A 19,222-nucleotide genomic window follows, 5' to 3' on the forward strand; every position below is an offset into this window, starting at 1 on the left:
CAATTTGTGCAAAACTTTGTAGATGTTTGTGTCAAAATTTGTTCTTTTCTTTAGGATATAGGATGAGTTTGCACTCAGTGTTACAAAATTTATATTTCATGTTGTTATAATAATATATTTTTCTCTTTTCTCAAGTTTTTTCCCAAAAATATATAAAACAGCTCTGAATGCAAAACAAATTAGCTTTTTTCCATAATCCTGTTTCATTACAAATATGTTTCTAAAGATAGGTGTATTCCTGTCTTCAGGAATCACTAATCTTGTCTTTTTTCCCTAGTAGAATTTGCTTTAACATGCCCTGCTTATCCTTTAACCAGATAAAATAAATAAGAGATCTAGAAAATTTTCTAAAGGAATATTTAGTGGATATGAATGATGATAAAAGCATATTAGCTCTGATGCTCACTTAGATTCCTGGGGTGTAGCTACATATTTTGTTCATATTTCCAGTTTCTTAGCTTCTACATTCTTGTTTCCTTTTTGTCAAAGTATGTTTTCTCACTCAAGCTAAAATAGGTGCCAAAATGAAGCAAATATGTGATCTGAAATAGACATTGTCTCTGAAATTTTATTTACATTTTTAAATTTAAGCAATTCTGGCCTTGGTGGAGAAAACATATTTGGCCCCCCAAACCATCTAACCATAGTTGTGTAAGGGTCAATGGAAACATTGTGGAATTTAAAAATTCAGTCCAGGTTTTTTTCTTTACAGGAGAGTTAATGGAGAATTTAGTCCCCCATCCTGAATTCAAGATGCTGGGTATTCGTAACATTCCTCAGATGTCTGAGAACTCACTGGCTTACAGTACATTTACTTGGGCTGGCCTCCTCAAGCACCTGAGACAGATGCTCATTTCTAATTCGAAAATGGAAGAAGGTAACGGGTATTTTAAAAACATGCAAGCCACAAACTGGGAAAAGAGCCTGCACTGGAGTTCTCAGTATAAACTGGCTTGGGCGAGTTGAAATAATGGTGACTTCTGGTCAGGGAGGTTCCTGCAAAAACTTACCAGGACATCCCAGGAGGACTGCTTAATCACTGCACAGTTTCATTAATCAAAAAAGAAAAAAATTTTCAGAGGAGTTTAACATTTTTTTAAGTTTTGTTGATTGATTGATTGATTGATTGATTGATTTTTAGTAATCTCTATACCCAACAGGGAGCTTGCACTCATTACTCTGAGGTCAAGAGTCGCACACTCAATTGACTGAGCCAGCCAGGTGCCCCTATTTTATTTTATTTTTATCAAAGTAATATGTGAACATAATATTTAAAAAATCAGGGGCACATGGGTGGCTCAGTTGGTTAAGCGTCCAACTTCACTTCAGGTCATGATCTCACGGTTTGTGAGTTCGAGCACTGCGTTGGGCTCTGTGATGACAGCTCAGAGCCTGGAGACTGCTTCAGATTCTGTGTCTCTGTCTCTCTCTGCCCCTCCCCTACTTGCGCCTCTGTCTCTCTGTCTCTCTCTCTCTCTCTCTCTCAAAAATAAGTGAACATTAAAAGAAAAAAAAATTGTTTTAAAAGATCAAATAGTCTGGGGTGCCTGGGTGGCTTAGTCAGTTGAGCATCCAACTTTGGCCCAGGTCACCATCTCACAGTTGGTGAATTCGAGCCCCACGTCAGGCTCTGTTGCTGACAGCTTGGAGCCTGGAGCCTGCTTCAGATTCTGTGTCTCCCTTCCTCCCTGCCCTTCCCCCACTCATGCTCTGTCTCTTTCAAAAATAAATAAATATTAAAAAAAAATTTTTTTTAATCAAATAGTCAAGGGGCGCCTGGGTGGCTCACTTGGTTAAGCCTCCGATTCTTGATTTCAGCTCAGGTCACGATCTCACAGTTTGTGAGATGAGCCTCTCGTCGACAGCACCAAGCCTGCTTAGGTTTCTCTCTCTCTCTGTCTCTCTCTCTCTTTCTCTCTCTCTCTGCCCCTCCTCAGCTTGTGCACACACACTCTCTCTCTCTCAAAATAAATAAATAAACTTAAAAAAAATCAAATAGTCAAAACTCATCTAAGTGTATACTTATATCTTTACTTTGCATTGTATGTAAATCATATCTCAATTTTTTTAGATAAAGCCAAGTAATTGTCCAGTATGTATTTATAATGAGGAAAAGAGCAGCTCCCTGGCCTATACTTCCCCACTACCCAGATGAAAATACTGTCAATGGTTTTGGCTGTCTCTTCTGGAATTTGCCTCCATATTTCTAAGTATCTTGCTTGTATTATTACTTATTTTGTGTTCTAGGTTTAGATATTACCAATTGCCTTCCTAATGTGAAATTGAGAATTGAATCTTCTTATACCACTGCTATACACACACACACACACACACACACACACATATGCACGAGAAGTCTCACATCAATCTGATTCCTAATCCTGTTTTGTTTTCTCTTGGATCTTTTAGGATTTCCTTTTTGTCCCTGGAATTCTGTAATTCCTTAATGTGGATCTTTCATTGAGCTTAGTAGAATGTAAGCTTTATTAGGGCAGGGATTCTGTTTTGTTTACTGTTGTACCTTCAGAGCCTGGAACGTAGGGCCCAGCAGGTAGTTTTACTGAGGCCAGAGCCTGACTGGTTTAGCCTTTCTGGAGCAGAAGCCTTTTAGGATGAAGGGAGGGCACTCCCTCTGCTGCAGGGAGTGGGGAAGAGTCTAGGGTTCTCACCACTTCTCATACAGATTTTTATTTTTATTTATTTATTTTTAAGTTTATTTTATTTTTGAGAGAGAGCATGAGTAGGAGAGGGGGAGGGGAGGGGCAGAGAGAAATAGGGGACACAGGATCCGAAGTGGGCTCTGTGCTGACAGCAGCAAGCCCGATGTGGGGCTTAAACTCATGAACCGTGAGATCATGACCTGAGGTGAAATTGGGCAGATGCTCCGCCAACTGAGCCACCCAGGTGCCCCTCATACAGGTTTTTAACTAAATCCTCTTGTTTCCTCCTCTTTTAGAAGTGGCTGGCCTGCTCCCAGGACCTCTCCACTGTGGGCAGACATTCTAAGCTTCCCCTGCTTGCTAAGTCAGTCACCACTGATTCATTTGCTTTCCAGATTCCAAAGTTTTTTTGCTATTGTCTCCTCTTCTCTTCCCTTTTATCTTGTTTATGACAAGCTGATGTTCAGTCTGTCATGTCTAACTAGAAATCACCACTATGTATTATTTTAGTAGCATATATTTTACCACAAATAACAACAATTTAGGTTTCAGTAATATGAAAGTGGATTTCTTCTACATTTACTTACTAGTGAAACCTTATAGATTTTAGATTATAGTGTCTGAGGTTTGAAGATAAATAGAAAGTTCACATCTTAAAGTAATGCTTCCCTAATTTTTTGGCCTCAGTACCCGTTTTTCTAGTAATACCTGTTAATATCTCAAGGAACACACTGTTTCTCAGAGTATAGTAGAAGACATGCTGCTTTGAACTCTCTTAGGTCAGTAAAACACAGTTTGCTTAGTCATTTTCTCATGCGGGACTCTGAGTATCAACATTTCTTCATAGTTATAGGTAGAGCTTTGAACATATAAATATCTTCATATATGTGAAGATATATGAATAAGTATATTTATGTACTAACCAGGTTGAAACAAATAGCTTTAAAAATCTTTGTATATTACCAGACAACTCCATCTGAAGATTGACCCTATTAATATCACTATCAGCCATGTATCTGTTTCCATATGTCCTAGCAACAGAAGGAATGAGTGATCCCAGAGGAGGCCAGGCAGAAGTTACAGTGTCTTTTATGACTTAGCTTTGGAAGTCACATGCCATCTTTTTTGTTTTTTTATTTTTTTTAGTTTTAGTTTTACTTATTTTATTTATTTTTTAATGTTTATATATATATTTGAGAGAGAAAGACAGAAGGCAAGTGGCGGAGGGACAGAGAGAGAGGGAGACAGAATCCGAAGCAGGCTCCAGGCTCTGAGCTGTCAGCACAGAGCCCGACACGGGGCTCGAACTCATGAACCATGAGATCATGACCTGAGCTGAAGTCAGACGCTTAACTAACTGAGCGACCCAAATGTCCCTTTTTATTTTTTTAAAGTTTATTTATTTTGAGAGAGAAACTCACACACACGCGCGCGCGCGCGCACACACACACACACACACACACACACACACACACAAGCAGGGGAGGGGCAGAGAGAAAGGGAGGGAGACACTCCACACTGTCAGCATAGAACCCTCTGTGGGGCTCCATCCTACTCACTGTGAGATCATGACCTGAGCTGAAATCAAGAGTCGGACGCTTAACGGACTGAGCCCCCTAGGTGCCCCTAGTTTTATTTTTACTTAAGTAATCTCTACCCACAATGTGGAGCTTAAACTCATGATCCAGAGATTAAGAGTCACATACTCTTCTGACTGAACCAGTCAGGTGCCCCCACACAACATCATTTCTATACCATCCTTTTGGTTATTAAGGTCAGCCCTATGCATGTGGGAGGGGACCATACAAGGGCTTCAGTATCAGAGGGAAGATCAGTGGCATTCACCTTGGAGGCTGGCTACCACTCCACCCTCTGTCCCCTACTAAATCACGTCTTCCCATATGGAGAATAGACCTAACCCCTCCCAAAGGCTTCAAAAGTTATTTCCGTATAGCACATCAAGCTAAATTCCAGAATCTTATCATCTAAAAGCAGGTCCAGGTATGGTGGATTTACACTCCTCAGGTGAGATTTTTTGAGTATAGCTCTTTGAGTACAGTTCTTCCCCCTGCCTCCAATCAGTAGACCATGGTGGACCAGGCATAGCATAACTGGTAGACAGCCCCCTTAAAAAGGGGGAAACGGAAGGCACAAAGAAGTCATGGGTCCATAACAATTCAGCAGGGCACATCCTGGCAGTCTCCTGATGAAAATATAAGACATGGGAATAATTTTTCATGGTTTTGGCTTAGCTCTTTGAGTCAAGCTAAATTATAATTTTGTTTGTTTGTTTGTTTTAAGTAAACTCTACCCCCAACATGGGACTCAATATCACAAACCCAAGATCAAGAATTGCATGCTTGGGGCGCCCTGGTGGCTCAGTTGGTTAAGTGCCTGACTCTTGATTTTGGCTCAGGTCATGCATAATCTCACAGGTTTGTGAAATCAAGCCCTGTGTGGGGCTCTGCACAGACAGTGTGGAGTCTGCTTGGGATTCTCTCTCTCCCCCTCTCTTTCTACTCCTCTTCCACTTTCTCTCTATCAAATATAAATAAGTAAACTTTAAAAAAAAATAAAAATGGGGTACCTGGGTGGCTTAGTCGGTTGAACGTCTGACTTCAGCTCAGGTCATGATCTCATGGTTCATGAATTCGAGCCCTGCATCAGGCTCTGTGCTGACGGCTCAGGCTTTGAGCCATCAGCACAGAGCCTGAGCCTGCTTTGGATTCTGTGTCTCCCTCTCTTTTTGCTCCTCCCCCACTCACACTGTCTCTCAAAAATAAACGTAAAAATTTAAATAAAAGTGGCAACACATTATATGTATTTTTTGCTCTATAGCTTTTTTTCAATATAACAATATTTTGTGGACTTCTTTCCAATTCATTAAATTTGGACATGCCTTATTCTTTTTAATGGCTACATAGTTTTCTACTATATATGTGTCATAATTTATTATGTGCACATAGATTAAAGAGTCGAGTAATGGGGCGCCTGGGTGGCTCAGTCGGTTAAGCCTCCGACTTCAGCTCAGGTCACGATCTCGTGGTCCGTGAGTTCGAGCCCCGCGTCGGGCTCTGGGCTGATGGCTCAGAGCCTGGAGCCTGCTTCCGATTCTGTGTCTCCCTCTCTCTCTGCCCCTTCCCCGTTCATGCTCTGTCTCTCTCTGTCTCAAAAATAAATAAATGTTAAAAAAAAATTTTTTTTAAATAAAAATTAAAAAAAATAAAGAGTCAAGTAATTCTACAAAGCCAGTTGTTAAAACAATCATTCCATAAAATTCCTGTATTTTCTCCTTCCCAGGAGCAACCATTTTCAAAACTTTTTTGCTGGTTCTTTTACTGTGTTTATCTCTTCATTGCCATCTATTGATTTTTCAATTGTTTAGGTATTACCTATTTACTTCCAAAATGTGGAAGGTTAGGATTTAGCTTTTTCCCACAATGTAAACCCTGCAAACACCCTTCTGTCTTCCCACCCTTCCAACATAGTAGTGTCATCATTGGGTTAAAGCAGTATTCAGCTTTACATTATCATGACCAAGTAAATGCTATTCACAACTGAGCCATGTAGTACCCTGTAATTACTTTTCCTTTCCTGTATAGTTTTTTATTTTCTTTGGAGTTAATAATTGCCTTGTTTTCTTGTTTGCTTACATTTTCTGTGTACCTGTCAATTCAGTCCTAAGTTGAATAACTTATCTAATTTTTTTTCTTTTTTTAAAAGATGTTCTTTTGGGGCGCCTGGGTGGCTCAGTCGGTTGAGCGTCCGACTTCAGCTCAGGTCACGATCTTGCAGTCCGTGAGTTCGAGCCCCGCGTCAGGCTCTGGGCTAATGGCCCAGAGCCTGGAGCCTGCTTCCGATTCTGTGTCTCCCTCTCTCTCTGCCCCTCCCCCGTTCATGCTGTCTCAAAAATAAATAAATGTTAAAAAAAAAAAATTAAAAAAAAAAAAAAAAAGATGTTCTTTTACTTTTTTAAGTAATCTCTGTATCCGACATGGGGCTCAAGCTCACATCCCCATGATAGTCACATGCTCCACTCACTGAGCCAGCTAGGCATCCCTAATATTTTTTTTTAAACATGGTTTTCAAATATGGTTGTGTATTAGAAATACCCTAAGAACTTTTTTAAACAATGTTTATTTATTTTTGAGTGAGAGAGAGCATGACCATGGAAGGAGCAGAGAGAGAGAGAGAGGGAGACAGAGAATCCCAAGTAGGCTCTGCACTGTCAATACAGAGCCTGATGTGGGGCTCAAAATCACTGTGAGCCAAAACCAAGAGTTGGATGCTCAGTTGACTGAGCCACCAAGGTGCCCTGAATTTTTTTCTTGATAAGTTCAAATATTGTATCAGTTTCATCTTCTTTAAGAAATCTCTCCTAAAGCCATCTGCTCTGCTTCAATCTGGACTTTTTGCCCTCTCTAACCAGGGTACACTTGTCATCCTGGATATTGTCTTTGCCTGTCTCCTGTGTCGAATGTTCTGTTCAGAAGGTTTAGGCAAAGCCCAAGGGTTCTAGGGAGAGGGGAGGAGAGGGGTCATGGTTTTTCTGGGTTTTGCTTGATCTCTCTAGTTCCTTACCCTTAACTCTGCCTTGTGTTCTCCAGACCAGAGACCCTCAATCATATCCTCTCTAGAAAATAAACCTTTAGTTTTATGCTACAGTACAGAAGAGGCAGTTAATCATGCTGAACAGACAAGTTTAACAACATTCCTTGATCAGGAGTCAAAGGCAGTGGTGCTCTACAGGATAGGAAAGCTAATTTAGAAGCCAGTGACTTAGTGTTTTCATGGATTCCCTTACAGATATCCTGGAGGGACAGAGAATAATAATGGGTGAAAAACATTGGCATCATTAATGCTGAGTCAAAAAGTGATAAAGCCACTGAATGTGAAAACATTTTAGGAAAACTTTAACCAATTTATTTTGTTACATATATTTTTTATGGATGTTCAAGAATGATCTAATTTTTAAAAATCCAAACCTAATTTACTCTAAAAGAACTATTTCAATAAGTATAAAATTTAATAATCTAAGTGAATAATTGACATAATTTGATAATCTTTTTTCTTATAATCAGTGGTGTCTTAGATGAAAGGAAAATAATATTATGGATTTATACCCTTTTTTGTCACATGGGTTTCAAGTATTTTTGTCCATCATTTTTGTCTTTTGTGTGGTATTTTTCATCATATGGAGGTTTTACATTTTTATGTCAGCAAACCCATATATCTTCCTATGTTATAGATTCTGAGCCTTGCCCGAGACATAAAATATTCCTTAGTATTTTCCAGCATTTTTTATAGTTTTATATTTAATATTTAAATTTTTTAACCCATCTGGATTTATTTTTATTTCCGATAATGCTTTTTTTTTGGTTACTTCTCTTCTCATTTTAAATTTTATTTGCTTAACTTTTCCCTTTTCACTTTTTTTTTCCCCTTTTCACTTCTTGAACATTAATTTTTCAAGGGCCTAACTTTAGAATGGCTTCATTTCTTTTTTCTTTTTGTAACTTTTAGGTAGAGTTTATTACCTTTTATTTCTGAGTAATATAGAGTGATGAATTATCTAACAAGTACAGCTTTTATAGCATGTCATAAATTTTTTTTTAATTTTTTAAATTTTTTATTTATTTTTGAGAGCGAGAGACCGAGTGTGAGTGGGGAGGGGCAGACAGAGAGGGAGACAGAATCTGAAGCAGGCTCCAGGCTCTGAGCTGTCAGCACAGAGCCCAGTGCGGGGCTCAAACCCACAAACTGTGAGATCATGACCTGAGCCTAAGTCTGACGATCAACCAACGAGCCACCCAGGTGCCCCAGCGTGTCATAAATTTTTAAATATTTTTACTGAGATGTGATTTATATACCACATACACCTATGATAAGTGTATAATTCAGTGATTTTTTTCATAACTTTGCAGAGTTGTGCAATCATTATCACAAGCCAGCTGTAGAACGTTTCCATCACTCCAGAAAGTTCCTGGTATTCATTTTGCAGTCAGCTCCCATTTTTACCCCCTGTCCCAAATGACCACTGGTGTGCTTTCTGTCTTTACAGATCTTCCTATTTTGGACATATCATATAAATGAAATTATACAATAAATAGTCTTTTGGGCCTGATCTTTTTCACTTAATGTCTTTGAGGTTCATCCACGTTGTAGTATGTATCAGTACTTCAATCTGTTTGTTGTATTGCTGAATAGTATTCCATCAGATGGACATATGACGTTTTATTTAGATGTCCAACAGTTGAGGGGCGCCCAGGTGGCTCAGTCGGCTAAGCGTCCGACTTCAGCTCAGGTCACGATCTCGCAGTTCGTGGGTTCGAGCCCCGCGTCGGGCTCTGTGCTGACAGCTCAGAGCCTGGAGCCTGTTTCAGATTCTGTCTCCCTCTCTCTCTGACCCTCCCCCGTTCATGCTCTATCTCTCTGTCTCAAAATAAATAAACGTTAAAAAAAAAAACTTTTTTTAAAAAATTAGATGTCCAACAGTTGACTGGACGTTTGGCTTGTTTTCATTTTGTATCTGTTATGAATAATGCTGCTGTGTGCATCTGTGTACAAGTTTTTGTGTACACATATGTTTTTAATCTTTTTTTAACTTTTTAAATTTTTATTTTTGAGAGAGAATGAGAGTGGGGGAGGGGCAGACAGAGGGAGGCAGAGGATTCAAAGTGGGTTCTGTGCTGAGAGTAGCAATCCTGATGTGGGGCTCAGACCCACGAACCTGAGCCAAAGTCAGACGCTCAACCGACTGAGCCACCCAGGTACCCCATCAATCTCTTGATTATATACCTAGGAGTAGCATTGCTGGGTCAAAGGATAAGTATGTATTTAACATTTTGTAAAACTGCTAAACCCTTCCAAAGTGGCTGCACCATTTACATTCCCACCAACAGTTTAAGAGGGTTTCAGTTTTTCCACATCCTTGCCAACATCTGATATTGTTAGTCTTCTTGATTATAGCCATTCTAATAGGTATGAAGTAGTGTCTCCTTGTGGTTTCAGTTTGCATTTTTTTTTAATTTTTAATGTTTATTTGTTTTTGAGAGAGGGAGAGACAGATAGAACACAAGCAGGAGAGGGGCAGAGAGAGAGGGAGACACAGAATCCGAAGAGGCTCCAGGCTCTGAGCTGTCAGCACAGAGCCCAACACAAGGCTCGAACTCATGAACCACGAGACTGTGACCTGAGCCAAAATCAGACTCAACCTACTGAGCCACCCAGGTGCCCCTCGATTTACATTTTTTTTTTTAATTTAAAAAAAAAATTTTTTTTTCAACGTTTATTTATTTTTGGGACAGAGAGAGACAGAGCATGAACGGGGGAGGGGCAGAGAGAGAGGGAGACACAGAATCGGAAACAGGCTCCAGGCTCTGAGCCATCAGCCCAGAGCCCGACGCGGGGCTCGAACTCACGGACCGCGAGATGGTGACCTGGCTAAAGTCGGACGCTTAACCGACTGCGCCACCCAGGCGCCCCCCTCAATTTACATTTTTAATGTTTATTTATTTATTTTGGGAAAGAAAGAGAGCAGGGGAGGGGCATAGAGAGAGGGAGTGAGAGAATCCCATGCTGGCTCCACTTTGTCAGCGCAGAGCCCAATGTGGGGCTCGATATCACAAACTGTGAGATCCTGACCTAAGCCAAAATCAAGAGTCAGACACTTAACGGACTGAACCAACCACATGCCCCTCAATTTGCATTTTCCTAATGACAGTGATGTTGAGCATCTTTTAATGTGCTCGGTAGAGTTGTTTGATTATCTTTTTTGGTGAAATGTTTATTCAAACATCTTTCTAATTTTTAAATTGGCTTGTCTTCTTACTGAGTTCAGCATGCCAAAATTTTTGGTTTGTTGTATTTCTCTGTTTGCTGAAAATCAGTCTGTTATGAACACTGAATTTTATCCCTATCCTATGTATAATTTAAGAGTATTTTCTTAAGGGCACCTGGGTGGCTCGGTTGTTTGAGCTTCCAACTTCAGCTCAGGTAATGATCTCACAGTTCATGAGTTCAAGCCCTGAACTGGACTCACTGCTGTCAGCGCAGAGCCCTCTTTGGATCCTCTGTCCCCTTCTCTCTTTGCACCTCCCCTGCTCACACTCACTCTCTCAAAAATAAATATTTAAGAAAAAAAAACGTTTTAAAGTATTTTCTTAATATTTCCCTGTGACCAGTCAATTTTCAATCCTGTTTTTGTTTTGTGTTTCTACATCCCTTAACATTTTTGTATGAATTTTGTTTGTTCATACAGGCATATAGAGCAAAGTTCACCCTTTTTAGGTGTATAGTTCTATGAATTTTGACAAACTTATAGTAACCTCTATGACAACTGAGATAGAGTATTTCCATCATCCCAAAAAGTTCCTTCATGCTCCTTTGTAGGCAGTCTCTTCCCTCCACTCCAGCCTCTGGCAACTACTGATTTGAATTTTGTTCCCATGGTTTTGCCTATTTCAGAATGTCCTATAAATGGAATCATCCAGTACGTAATTTTTTTGAGTCAAACTCGTTTCACTTAGCATAATGCTCTTGAGATGTGTCCATGTTGTTTGTTATGTGTATCAGTAGTTTCTTTTTATTCCTGAGTAGAAATCCATCGTATGCACCTACCACCATCCTTGAACACCCTATGCAGAGTATTTCATCCCTTTCTCGGGACTTAATAGTTTGAATCATTTTGGTCAACCAGGTAAAAATTTTTAAACATTTAGTAGAAAAAAACGACTTTTGGGGAGCCTGGGTGGCTCAGTCGGTTAAGCGTCCAACTTGGACTCAGGTCATGATTCACGGTTGGTGGGTTTGAGCCCTGCATTGGGCTCTGTGCTGACAGCTCAGAGCCTGGAGCCTGCTTCAGATCCTGTGTCTCCCTCTCTCTCTGCCCCTCCCCTGCTCATGCTCTGTCTCTCTCTCTCAAAAATAAATAAAAACATTAAAAACATTTTTTTTTTACTTATCAAATAAAAATATATGTAAAATATACCTGCCATAATACATCTTTCTCTTGTTGCTCAAAGTGATTTATAAAATTTCTTGCTTTTTTTCCTTTGGTAGGTATTGATTGGCAGGTTCGGCCTCCTTTATCAGGACTTCCTACTCTTGGTAAAGTGTCTCTCAACAGGGAGCTTCATTTTAACACTTCCATTGCTAACTTGGTCATCCTTCGTGGGAAAGATGTGCATAGTGCAGATCTGGGTAAGCAGAAGTTAAGGTGAAAATTAAGATGTACATTTTGCTCATATACATGGTACATGTTTTTTTGTTTGTTTGTTTTTTAAAGGAAGTTCCTCCCCTGGGGTGCCTGAGTGGCTCAGTCAGTTAAGCGTTGGACTTTGGCTTAGGTCATGATCTCATGAGTTCGAGCCCAATGTTAGGCTCTGTGTGGACAGCTGGAGCCTGGAACTTTGCTTCAGATTCTGTGTCTCCCTCTCACTCTGCCCCTCCCCCTCTTGTACTCTCTCAAAAAAATAAAAAATTTTAGGAAAAAAGGAAGTCCCTGAATCTATTTTTAAATTTTTTTTAATGTTTATTTATTTTTGGCAGAGAGAGACAGAGCATGAGTGGGGGAGGGGCAGAGAGAGAGGGAGACACAGGATCCAAAGCAGGCTCCAGGCTGTGAGCTGTCATCACAGAGCCCAATGCAGGGCTCAAACCCACAGACCATGAGATCATGACCTGAGCTGAAGTTGGACGCTCAACCGACTGAGCCACCCAGCCTCCCCCCTGAATATATTTTTAAAGAAAGGAAAATAATAACTGTGTTTTAGTAGCAAAGTGTAAGCATTGTATCAGTAATATGTAACTGGACACCAAAAAATAGAAGTGGTTGAAACAAGATATAGATTAAGTTCTTTCTGTCCTCACCTTATGGCTTTCTCCTCTTGTTTTTTTTTTTTTTTTAATTTTTTAATGTTTATTTTTGAGAGGGAGAGACACAGGGTGCAAGCAGGAGAAGGGCAGAGAGAGGGAGCCAGAATCTGAAGCGGGCTCCAGGCTCTGAGCTGTCAGCACAGAGCCTGACAAGTGGCCCGAATTCATAAACCGTGAGATCATGACCGAGATAAAGTAGGACACTCAGCCAACTGAGCCACCCGGGTGTCCCATGGCTTCCTCCTCATAGTCCAAGACATCTGTTTGAGCTTCAGCCATCAAATCACGTAGGAATGAGCAAAGGCGGGTATGCTGCCTTTTCCTAGGGTCGCACACCACACTCATGTTTGAATAGCTTTGATTGGGACTGAATCTTGTGCTACAACTAGCTGCAAGGGTGTCATGAGCACAGTTAAAATTGGGGAGCTCTGTTACTAAAGAAGGGGAGAACAGGTAATGTAGCACAACTAGGATCTCTGTGACAAGCATTTTGTTACAAAATTTTCAGGAGGTTCAAAGAGGAGTACTCTTATTAGTTTGTTTCTATGGCGAATCTCCAGGTTTGTATTATCCTTATTTGATGATTTTAGCAGTATCAAATTGGCTGCTTCTAGCTATGATAGAAAGAAGACCAAATAATCTAGTCCCTGTAATGCACCTTAGATAAAAAAAGTGAAAGCTAAAGAGAGATCATTTCAGGTCCATCAGATGGTATACTTTCTCCTACCTCAGAACATTTTCTTCATAGTCTTCATTTTAGATTCTAAATCAAGAGAATTAATAAGAGCATAGATAAAGTAATCAAACTTCCAAAAATTTACCCACAACAAATGACATAGGTACAGAGAGGTGTTCTTGCAAAGATATTCACTGTAGTATCTTTCACACAAAAATGTGGAAACAACCTAAATGCCCAACAGTAGGAAATGTGTTAAATAAATTATGGTATATTCACATACTAAGGCTTTAAATATGAGTGATATTTATTGACATGAAAAAGAGGTTCACACCATACTGGTGAATGAAAACAGATTACAGAGCAGCGTGTGTGTAAAATTATATACACAAGAGGGTCAACAAAATGTTCACAATCTTCTCTGGATGGTGACATTTCACCTGTTCAGTTGACTTAAATTTTCTTCTTAATACTTCTCTGAGTGGTGTGAATTACTACTATTTTTTTTACAGTGACTATGGGTCATTTATCTAAAAGCATTATAAACTAGTTTTAAATAGGTAAAACAAAAGATTTCTGGTTAAATATTAAAATAAGAAAAATCTGTTTATTAATTTGTTTCCAAAATTAATGATTTATGGTATGAACAATGGCTTAATGTTGTTTTACTCTAGGAGGATTTAAAGATCCAGCACTCTATACTTCTTGGTTAGCACCTGTTAATGCTTTCAATGTGTGGAAAACCCAGCGAGCATTTAGCAAATATGAGAAGTCTGCAGCATTGGTCAGCAATAGCCAGTTCTTACTAAAACCACTTGATACGATTGTGGGCAAAGCATGGAATATGTTTGCTTCAAAGTAAGTAAAAAATAAATCTACAAACCTTTCTTTGTTTTATTTATTTATTTATTTACTTATTTACTTATTTATTTATAGAGAGTGTATGTGAGCAGGGGAGGGGCAGGAGAGAGAGAGAGAGAGAGAGAGAGAGAGAGAAAGAGAGAATCCCAAGCAGGCTCCGTACCCTCAGCACAAATCCTGATGGGGGGCTTAATCTCACAAACTGAAAGATCATGACCTGAACCAAAATCAAAAGTTGGATGCTTATCCGACTGAGCCACCCAGGTGCCCAGAAATCTACAAGTCTTTCTACCCTGAGGAATATAAATCTTAAAACAGAAAGCAGGATCTGGAATGTCTTAGTCTGTTTGATTTGCTCTAACAAAAATAGCACAGACTGCATATCTTATAAACAACAGAAATTTATTTCTCACAGTTCTAGAGGCTAGGAAGTCCAAATTAAATGCTGCTGGCAGATTTGATGTCTACTGAGGAGCTACTTCCTGGTTCATAGGTGACGTCTTTCCCTGTGTTCTCAAATGGCCAAAGAGGCAAAGATCTTTCATGGGCCTCTTTTAAAAGGGCACTGATTCCATTCATGAGGGCTCCACCTTCATGACCTATCACCTTCCAAAGGCCTCACCTCCTAATACTATCACCTTGGGGGTAAGATTTTAATGTATGAATTTTGGGGGAACGCAAACATTCAACCTACAACATGGAGTAAGCATGGCTTACTTTGTAGGTGTGAAATTCAGTCATGTTACTTCAGGCATCATTTTCTTTTCTGCACAATGGGTCCAAAATAAGAGGATATGTAGCGAGGATTAAGTGAGATAATCATGTAAGAATACCTACCACATTGCTGTTAACTCTTGTTGATAAAAGGAGTAGTTTCCAAATGAAATGAAATTAAAGTAGAAATTTCATTATAAGGCTGGGACAATAAAATAGTATTCCAAAGATCCTTGGAAGAATGGAAGAGATCCTGATCTTGTTCAGCAAGAAATATTGCAAGTTTAACTCCATTTGCCACTACAAAATGTCTGCTTGATCCTAAGAAATGAGTTATCAGGTCTCCTGACCTCTGCCACAATTACTTGTCAAAGCAGAATTCCTCATATTAATTGGCAAGGCCTCTACTTTGATTATCCAGGATTCCCAAGGGCTCCCCCTTTCCACACGTGGCTATTGCACAAGCCCCGTCCAAAAGGACAGCAGTGAACTCTGTCCTTTTCTGATATTGTTCACTTCCCACTCCCCTTAAATGGCAGCAGCTCTTATTACATCAATTTAATCCATGTCTGCCCCTGACATTCTTTTTAATACTTGTCCTGCCTCAGAACATTTGGAGGGTACGGGGTATTAAAAGAACCACCTGGTATAACTGCAAAGTAAATGTCTGAAAAATACTTGGGAGACTTCACTTCATTCCTAGCACTAAATTAATGCATTTCAAGCCTTAGGTAAAAATTCTCGGGCACCTTTTAGAGTTTGTATTGAACCCAGTCATCTCTGTACGGTGTTCAATATGTGCTCGGTTAGATAACCAAATCTGAATAAGCTTCTTTTTCCTATGTGCTTCTTACTGTCACTCTCTTGGATACTAAAAAGGCGGGGAGCTTGACATAAACTTTCAAAGTTTACTAATCTTTGGAATAAACGTTGAAACAAATATAAGACATTTAAGAGATTCTTCCATCTTCAATTATTCATGAACTAGGACAGTTCTATTTATGGTTTGATTTTAGGAGTTACTAATTTCTCTGAGATTTTTTTTATTTTACATTTTCTGTTTCTTTCATCAGAGCCTACATTCATCAGTACACAAAATTTGGAATTGAAGAAGAGGACTTTCTGGACAGTTTCACATTGTTGGAACAAGTTGTTGCCAGTTACTGCAATCTCTGATCGCCAACAGAGGAGAAAAAGTACCCTAGGTCATTTTGGGGCTAAACAATTTTCAATATTACTTTTTCTGTAAGGTGTTCAGATCCCTACCTGTTAAAGTAACAAAGGTGAATGCTGTTTCCTTTGGCATACCATAACCACAGAAAAGGAGGAAAACTTTTTTTTTTAATTTTTTTTTTAACGTTTATTTATTATTGAGAGATACAGAGTATGAGCATGGGAGGGGCAGAGAGAGAGGGAGACACAGAATCCGAAGCAGGTTCCAGGCTCTGAGCTGTCAGCACAGAGCCCAATGTGGGGCTCGAACTCACAAACCGCAAGATCACAACCTGAGCCGAAGTCAGATGCTTAACTGGCTGAGCCACCCAGGCGCCCCAGGAGGAAAACCTTTATTTCATTTTATTTTATTTTAATTTTTTTAAATTTACATCCAAATTAGCATATAGTGCAACAATGATTTCAGGAATAGATTCCTTAGTGCCCCTTACCTATTTAGCCCATTCCCCCTTCCACAATCCCTCCAGTAACCCTCAGTTTGTTCTCCATATTTATGAGTCTCTTATGTTTTGTACCCCTCCCTGTTTTTATATTATTTTTGTTTCCCTTCCTTTATGTTCATCTGTTTTGTCTCTTAAAGTCCTCATATGAGTGAAGTCATAGGATTTTTGTCTTTCTCTGACTAATTTCACTTAGCATAATACCCTCCAATTCCATCCACATAGTTGCAAATGGCAAGATTTCATTCTTTTTCATTGCTGAGTAATACTCCATTGTATAGATATACCACATCTTTATCCATTCATCCATCGATGGACATTTAGGCCGGTTCCATACTTTGGCTATTGTTGATAGTGCTGCTATAAACACAGGGGTGCATGTGTCCCTTCGAAACACCACACCTGTATCCCATGGATAAATGCCTAGTAGTGCAATTGCTGGGTCATAGGGTAGTTCTATTTTTAGTTTTTTGAGGAACCTCCATACTGTTTACAAGAGTGGCTGCACCAGCTTGCATTCCCAAGGAAAACCTTTATACTGTATGTTACCTTAGATTATAATAAAAGATAAAAAAAGAGGAAAACCTTTTTTTTTTAAGTTTATTTTATTTATTTTGAGAGAGAGAGTGTTGTGTGTGAGCAAGGGGGGTGGGGGCAGAGAGAGAGGGGGAAGGAGAGAAAATTCCAAGCAGGCTCAACATTGTCAGCACAGAGCCCATACAGGGCTTGAACTCACAAACTGTGAAATCATGACCTGAGCCAAAACCAAGAGTTGGACCTTAACCGACTGAGCCACCCAGGTACTCCTGGAGGGAAACCTCTTAAATGGGAATAGCATGTTTTTGAGGTGCCTGGCTGGCTCAGTCAGAAGAGCCTGTGACTCTTAATCTGGGGGTTATGAGTCCGAGTCCCATGCTGGATGTAGAGATTACTTAAATAAACAAACTTAAAAAAAATTTTTTTTAATGAAAATAAATGAAAAATAGTATCTTTTCAATGAAAACACTTGGTATTTTTATTTGTAAGAAAAATAATGGTGCTTCAGTAAAGAAATTTGGAAACACTTTGCTGAGATGTTGGAACTATGGAACTATACAAGAAAGGGGAATATTCTTTTTCTAAATCTTCCCTTTATTACAGAAAGGATTCACTAAATATGGGCTAAACTTTCACTACACACTTTTAAACTTAAGAAATTGGCAGTTCTGTATTTGTGTTCCCCTCTGAAGTGAATGCTTTGAACCATAAGAGGGAGCTATTGTCAAATGCTAGAGCATGAACATCTATTTTGAATATTTTATTCTATAACAGGGTAAGATTTTCCACATCAAGCAGCTATTTAAAAATAAATATCAGATCTTGTTAATAAATGTATATTATGCTTTTTTAAATAAATGTATACCATGCTTAAGTACAAAAGTAAGTAAATGTTTGCTTTTCTTAAATTTTCTATCCATCAGAAAACTGGGTCAGTTTTTCTTTTACATCTTGAATACAAGAAAAGAAACTGATTTTATTCAACTAGTGTTTTCAGATTACTTATAGGTATTTATCTGGTGTGGAAGATGTTGTGTTTTTCAGTAAAATGTGTAAGAACTTCACCAAAATTTCATGAAGTTGAGATACTATCCTGTTCTTGATGAAATGGACACAAACAGATGTGGGTTTCACTCAGTAGAACAAAACACACTTGGAAATTGGCAACTGAGTTTGAGGGTAATTGTGTATTTCAATAAAACACATCTCATGCGATGTATTAACACATGTAAAATGGGAAATAAATACAAACGTTGGCCCTTTCTGCCAAATCTACCAGTCGTGATTTATTTTTTATATGGAAAAATGACAGTTCACAGCTTCACTGGTTTCTTCCTTTTCTTTCCATATGGAAATGATTACCTTTTTGCTGTTTTTCTTATCAACTGTTGCTATGATTTAAAATACTGAGCCATATCTTATTTCTAAGGAATGTAAAAAGTGGTCTGTTCAGTTGCTAAAAGGCACACCCCTCTGCTGCATTTTGTTAACCCAAGTGTACTTGAAAAATAATCAGATAATTTTTACAAAATAAAGTTAAAAGTAATTATTTTACATTGAAGATATCCAGAGACTGAAACAATTTCCCTAATTGAACCAGCATTAATGAAGACCTGTAACTCACCAGGGGTTAAGCTAATTCTGAGGAACATTGCTAAAAGAGAAGCTAAAGAAAGTCATAAGTATAAATCATTTTATATTTGAGAAAGAAATTCATGTCCAATGGTGACAAGTGTATTTCTAATTTGACATCTCATGAAATCAATGGCAGGTGAATATTAGAAGAAAGCCCCAATTTGACACAGCTCTGGGTCCATTCACTTATATGAATAGAGTCTCTGTTATGATCCACAACTGCATTATTTGATGTGTGTAGACACCTAAATATTTGCAGACTTGTTTTAAACATTTACATGGAAAATATTTTTTTGTCTGTGTAGGGTAACAAAATTTTTGGTATCAGACTTGTGATTTAACTTAAAAACTAATACAAAGAAGCTGATTGAGATAAAGCGGTGTCAGTGGAAATGTACTTTGTGTAGAGAAAACAGCCAATCAGCCAGGACAAAGTAGAATCTTAACTTCCTGGGCATACAGATCCAGAACCTTTAAAATATATATATATATATATGTATATGTATGTGTGTGTGTGTGTGTTCATTTATTTGTGACAGAAAGAGTGTAAGCAGAGGAGGGACAGAGAGAGGGAGACATGGAATCCAAAG

The 19,222-nt window shown here is 38.9% G+C and overlaps 1 protein-coding gene across 5 annotated transcripts in view; it reads left to right on the forward strand.

Moving 5' to 3' along the window:
- The window catches only part of TUBD1 (tubulin delta 1), a 32,404-nt gene extending 16,205 nt beyond the window's left edge, over positions 1 to 16,199 (forward strand). For all 5 annotated transcript variants that reach the window (XM_045490643.1, XM_045490642.1, XM_045490641.1 and 2 more), the window contains 4 exons: positions 713 to 877; positions 11,721 to 11,861; positions 13,887 to 14,070; positions 15,861 to 16,199. In XM_045490643.1, coding sequence (XP_045346599.1) covers positions 713 to 877; positions 11,721 to 11,861; positions 13,887 to 14,070; positions 15,861 to 15,963 — 593 coding nt within the window. In that variant the 3' untranslated portion in view covers positions 15,964 to 16,199. The remainder of the gene's footprint in view (positions 1 to 712; positions 878 to 11,720; positions 11,862 to 13,886; positions 14,071 to 15,860) is intronic.
- The last annotated feature ends 3,023 nt before the right edge of the window (positions 16,200 to 19,222 follow it).

This window comes from Leopardus geoffroyi, chromosome E1 (genome assembly GCF_018350155.1).
Source record: "Leopardus geoffroyi isolate Oge1 chromosome E1, O.geoffroyi_Oge1_pat1.0, whole genome shotgun sequence".
Lineage (NCBI taxonomy): Eukaryota > Metazoa > Chordata > Mammalia > Carnivora > Felidae > Leopardus > Leopardus geoffroyi.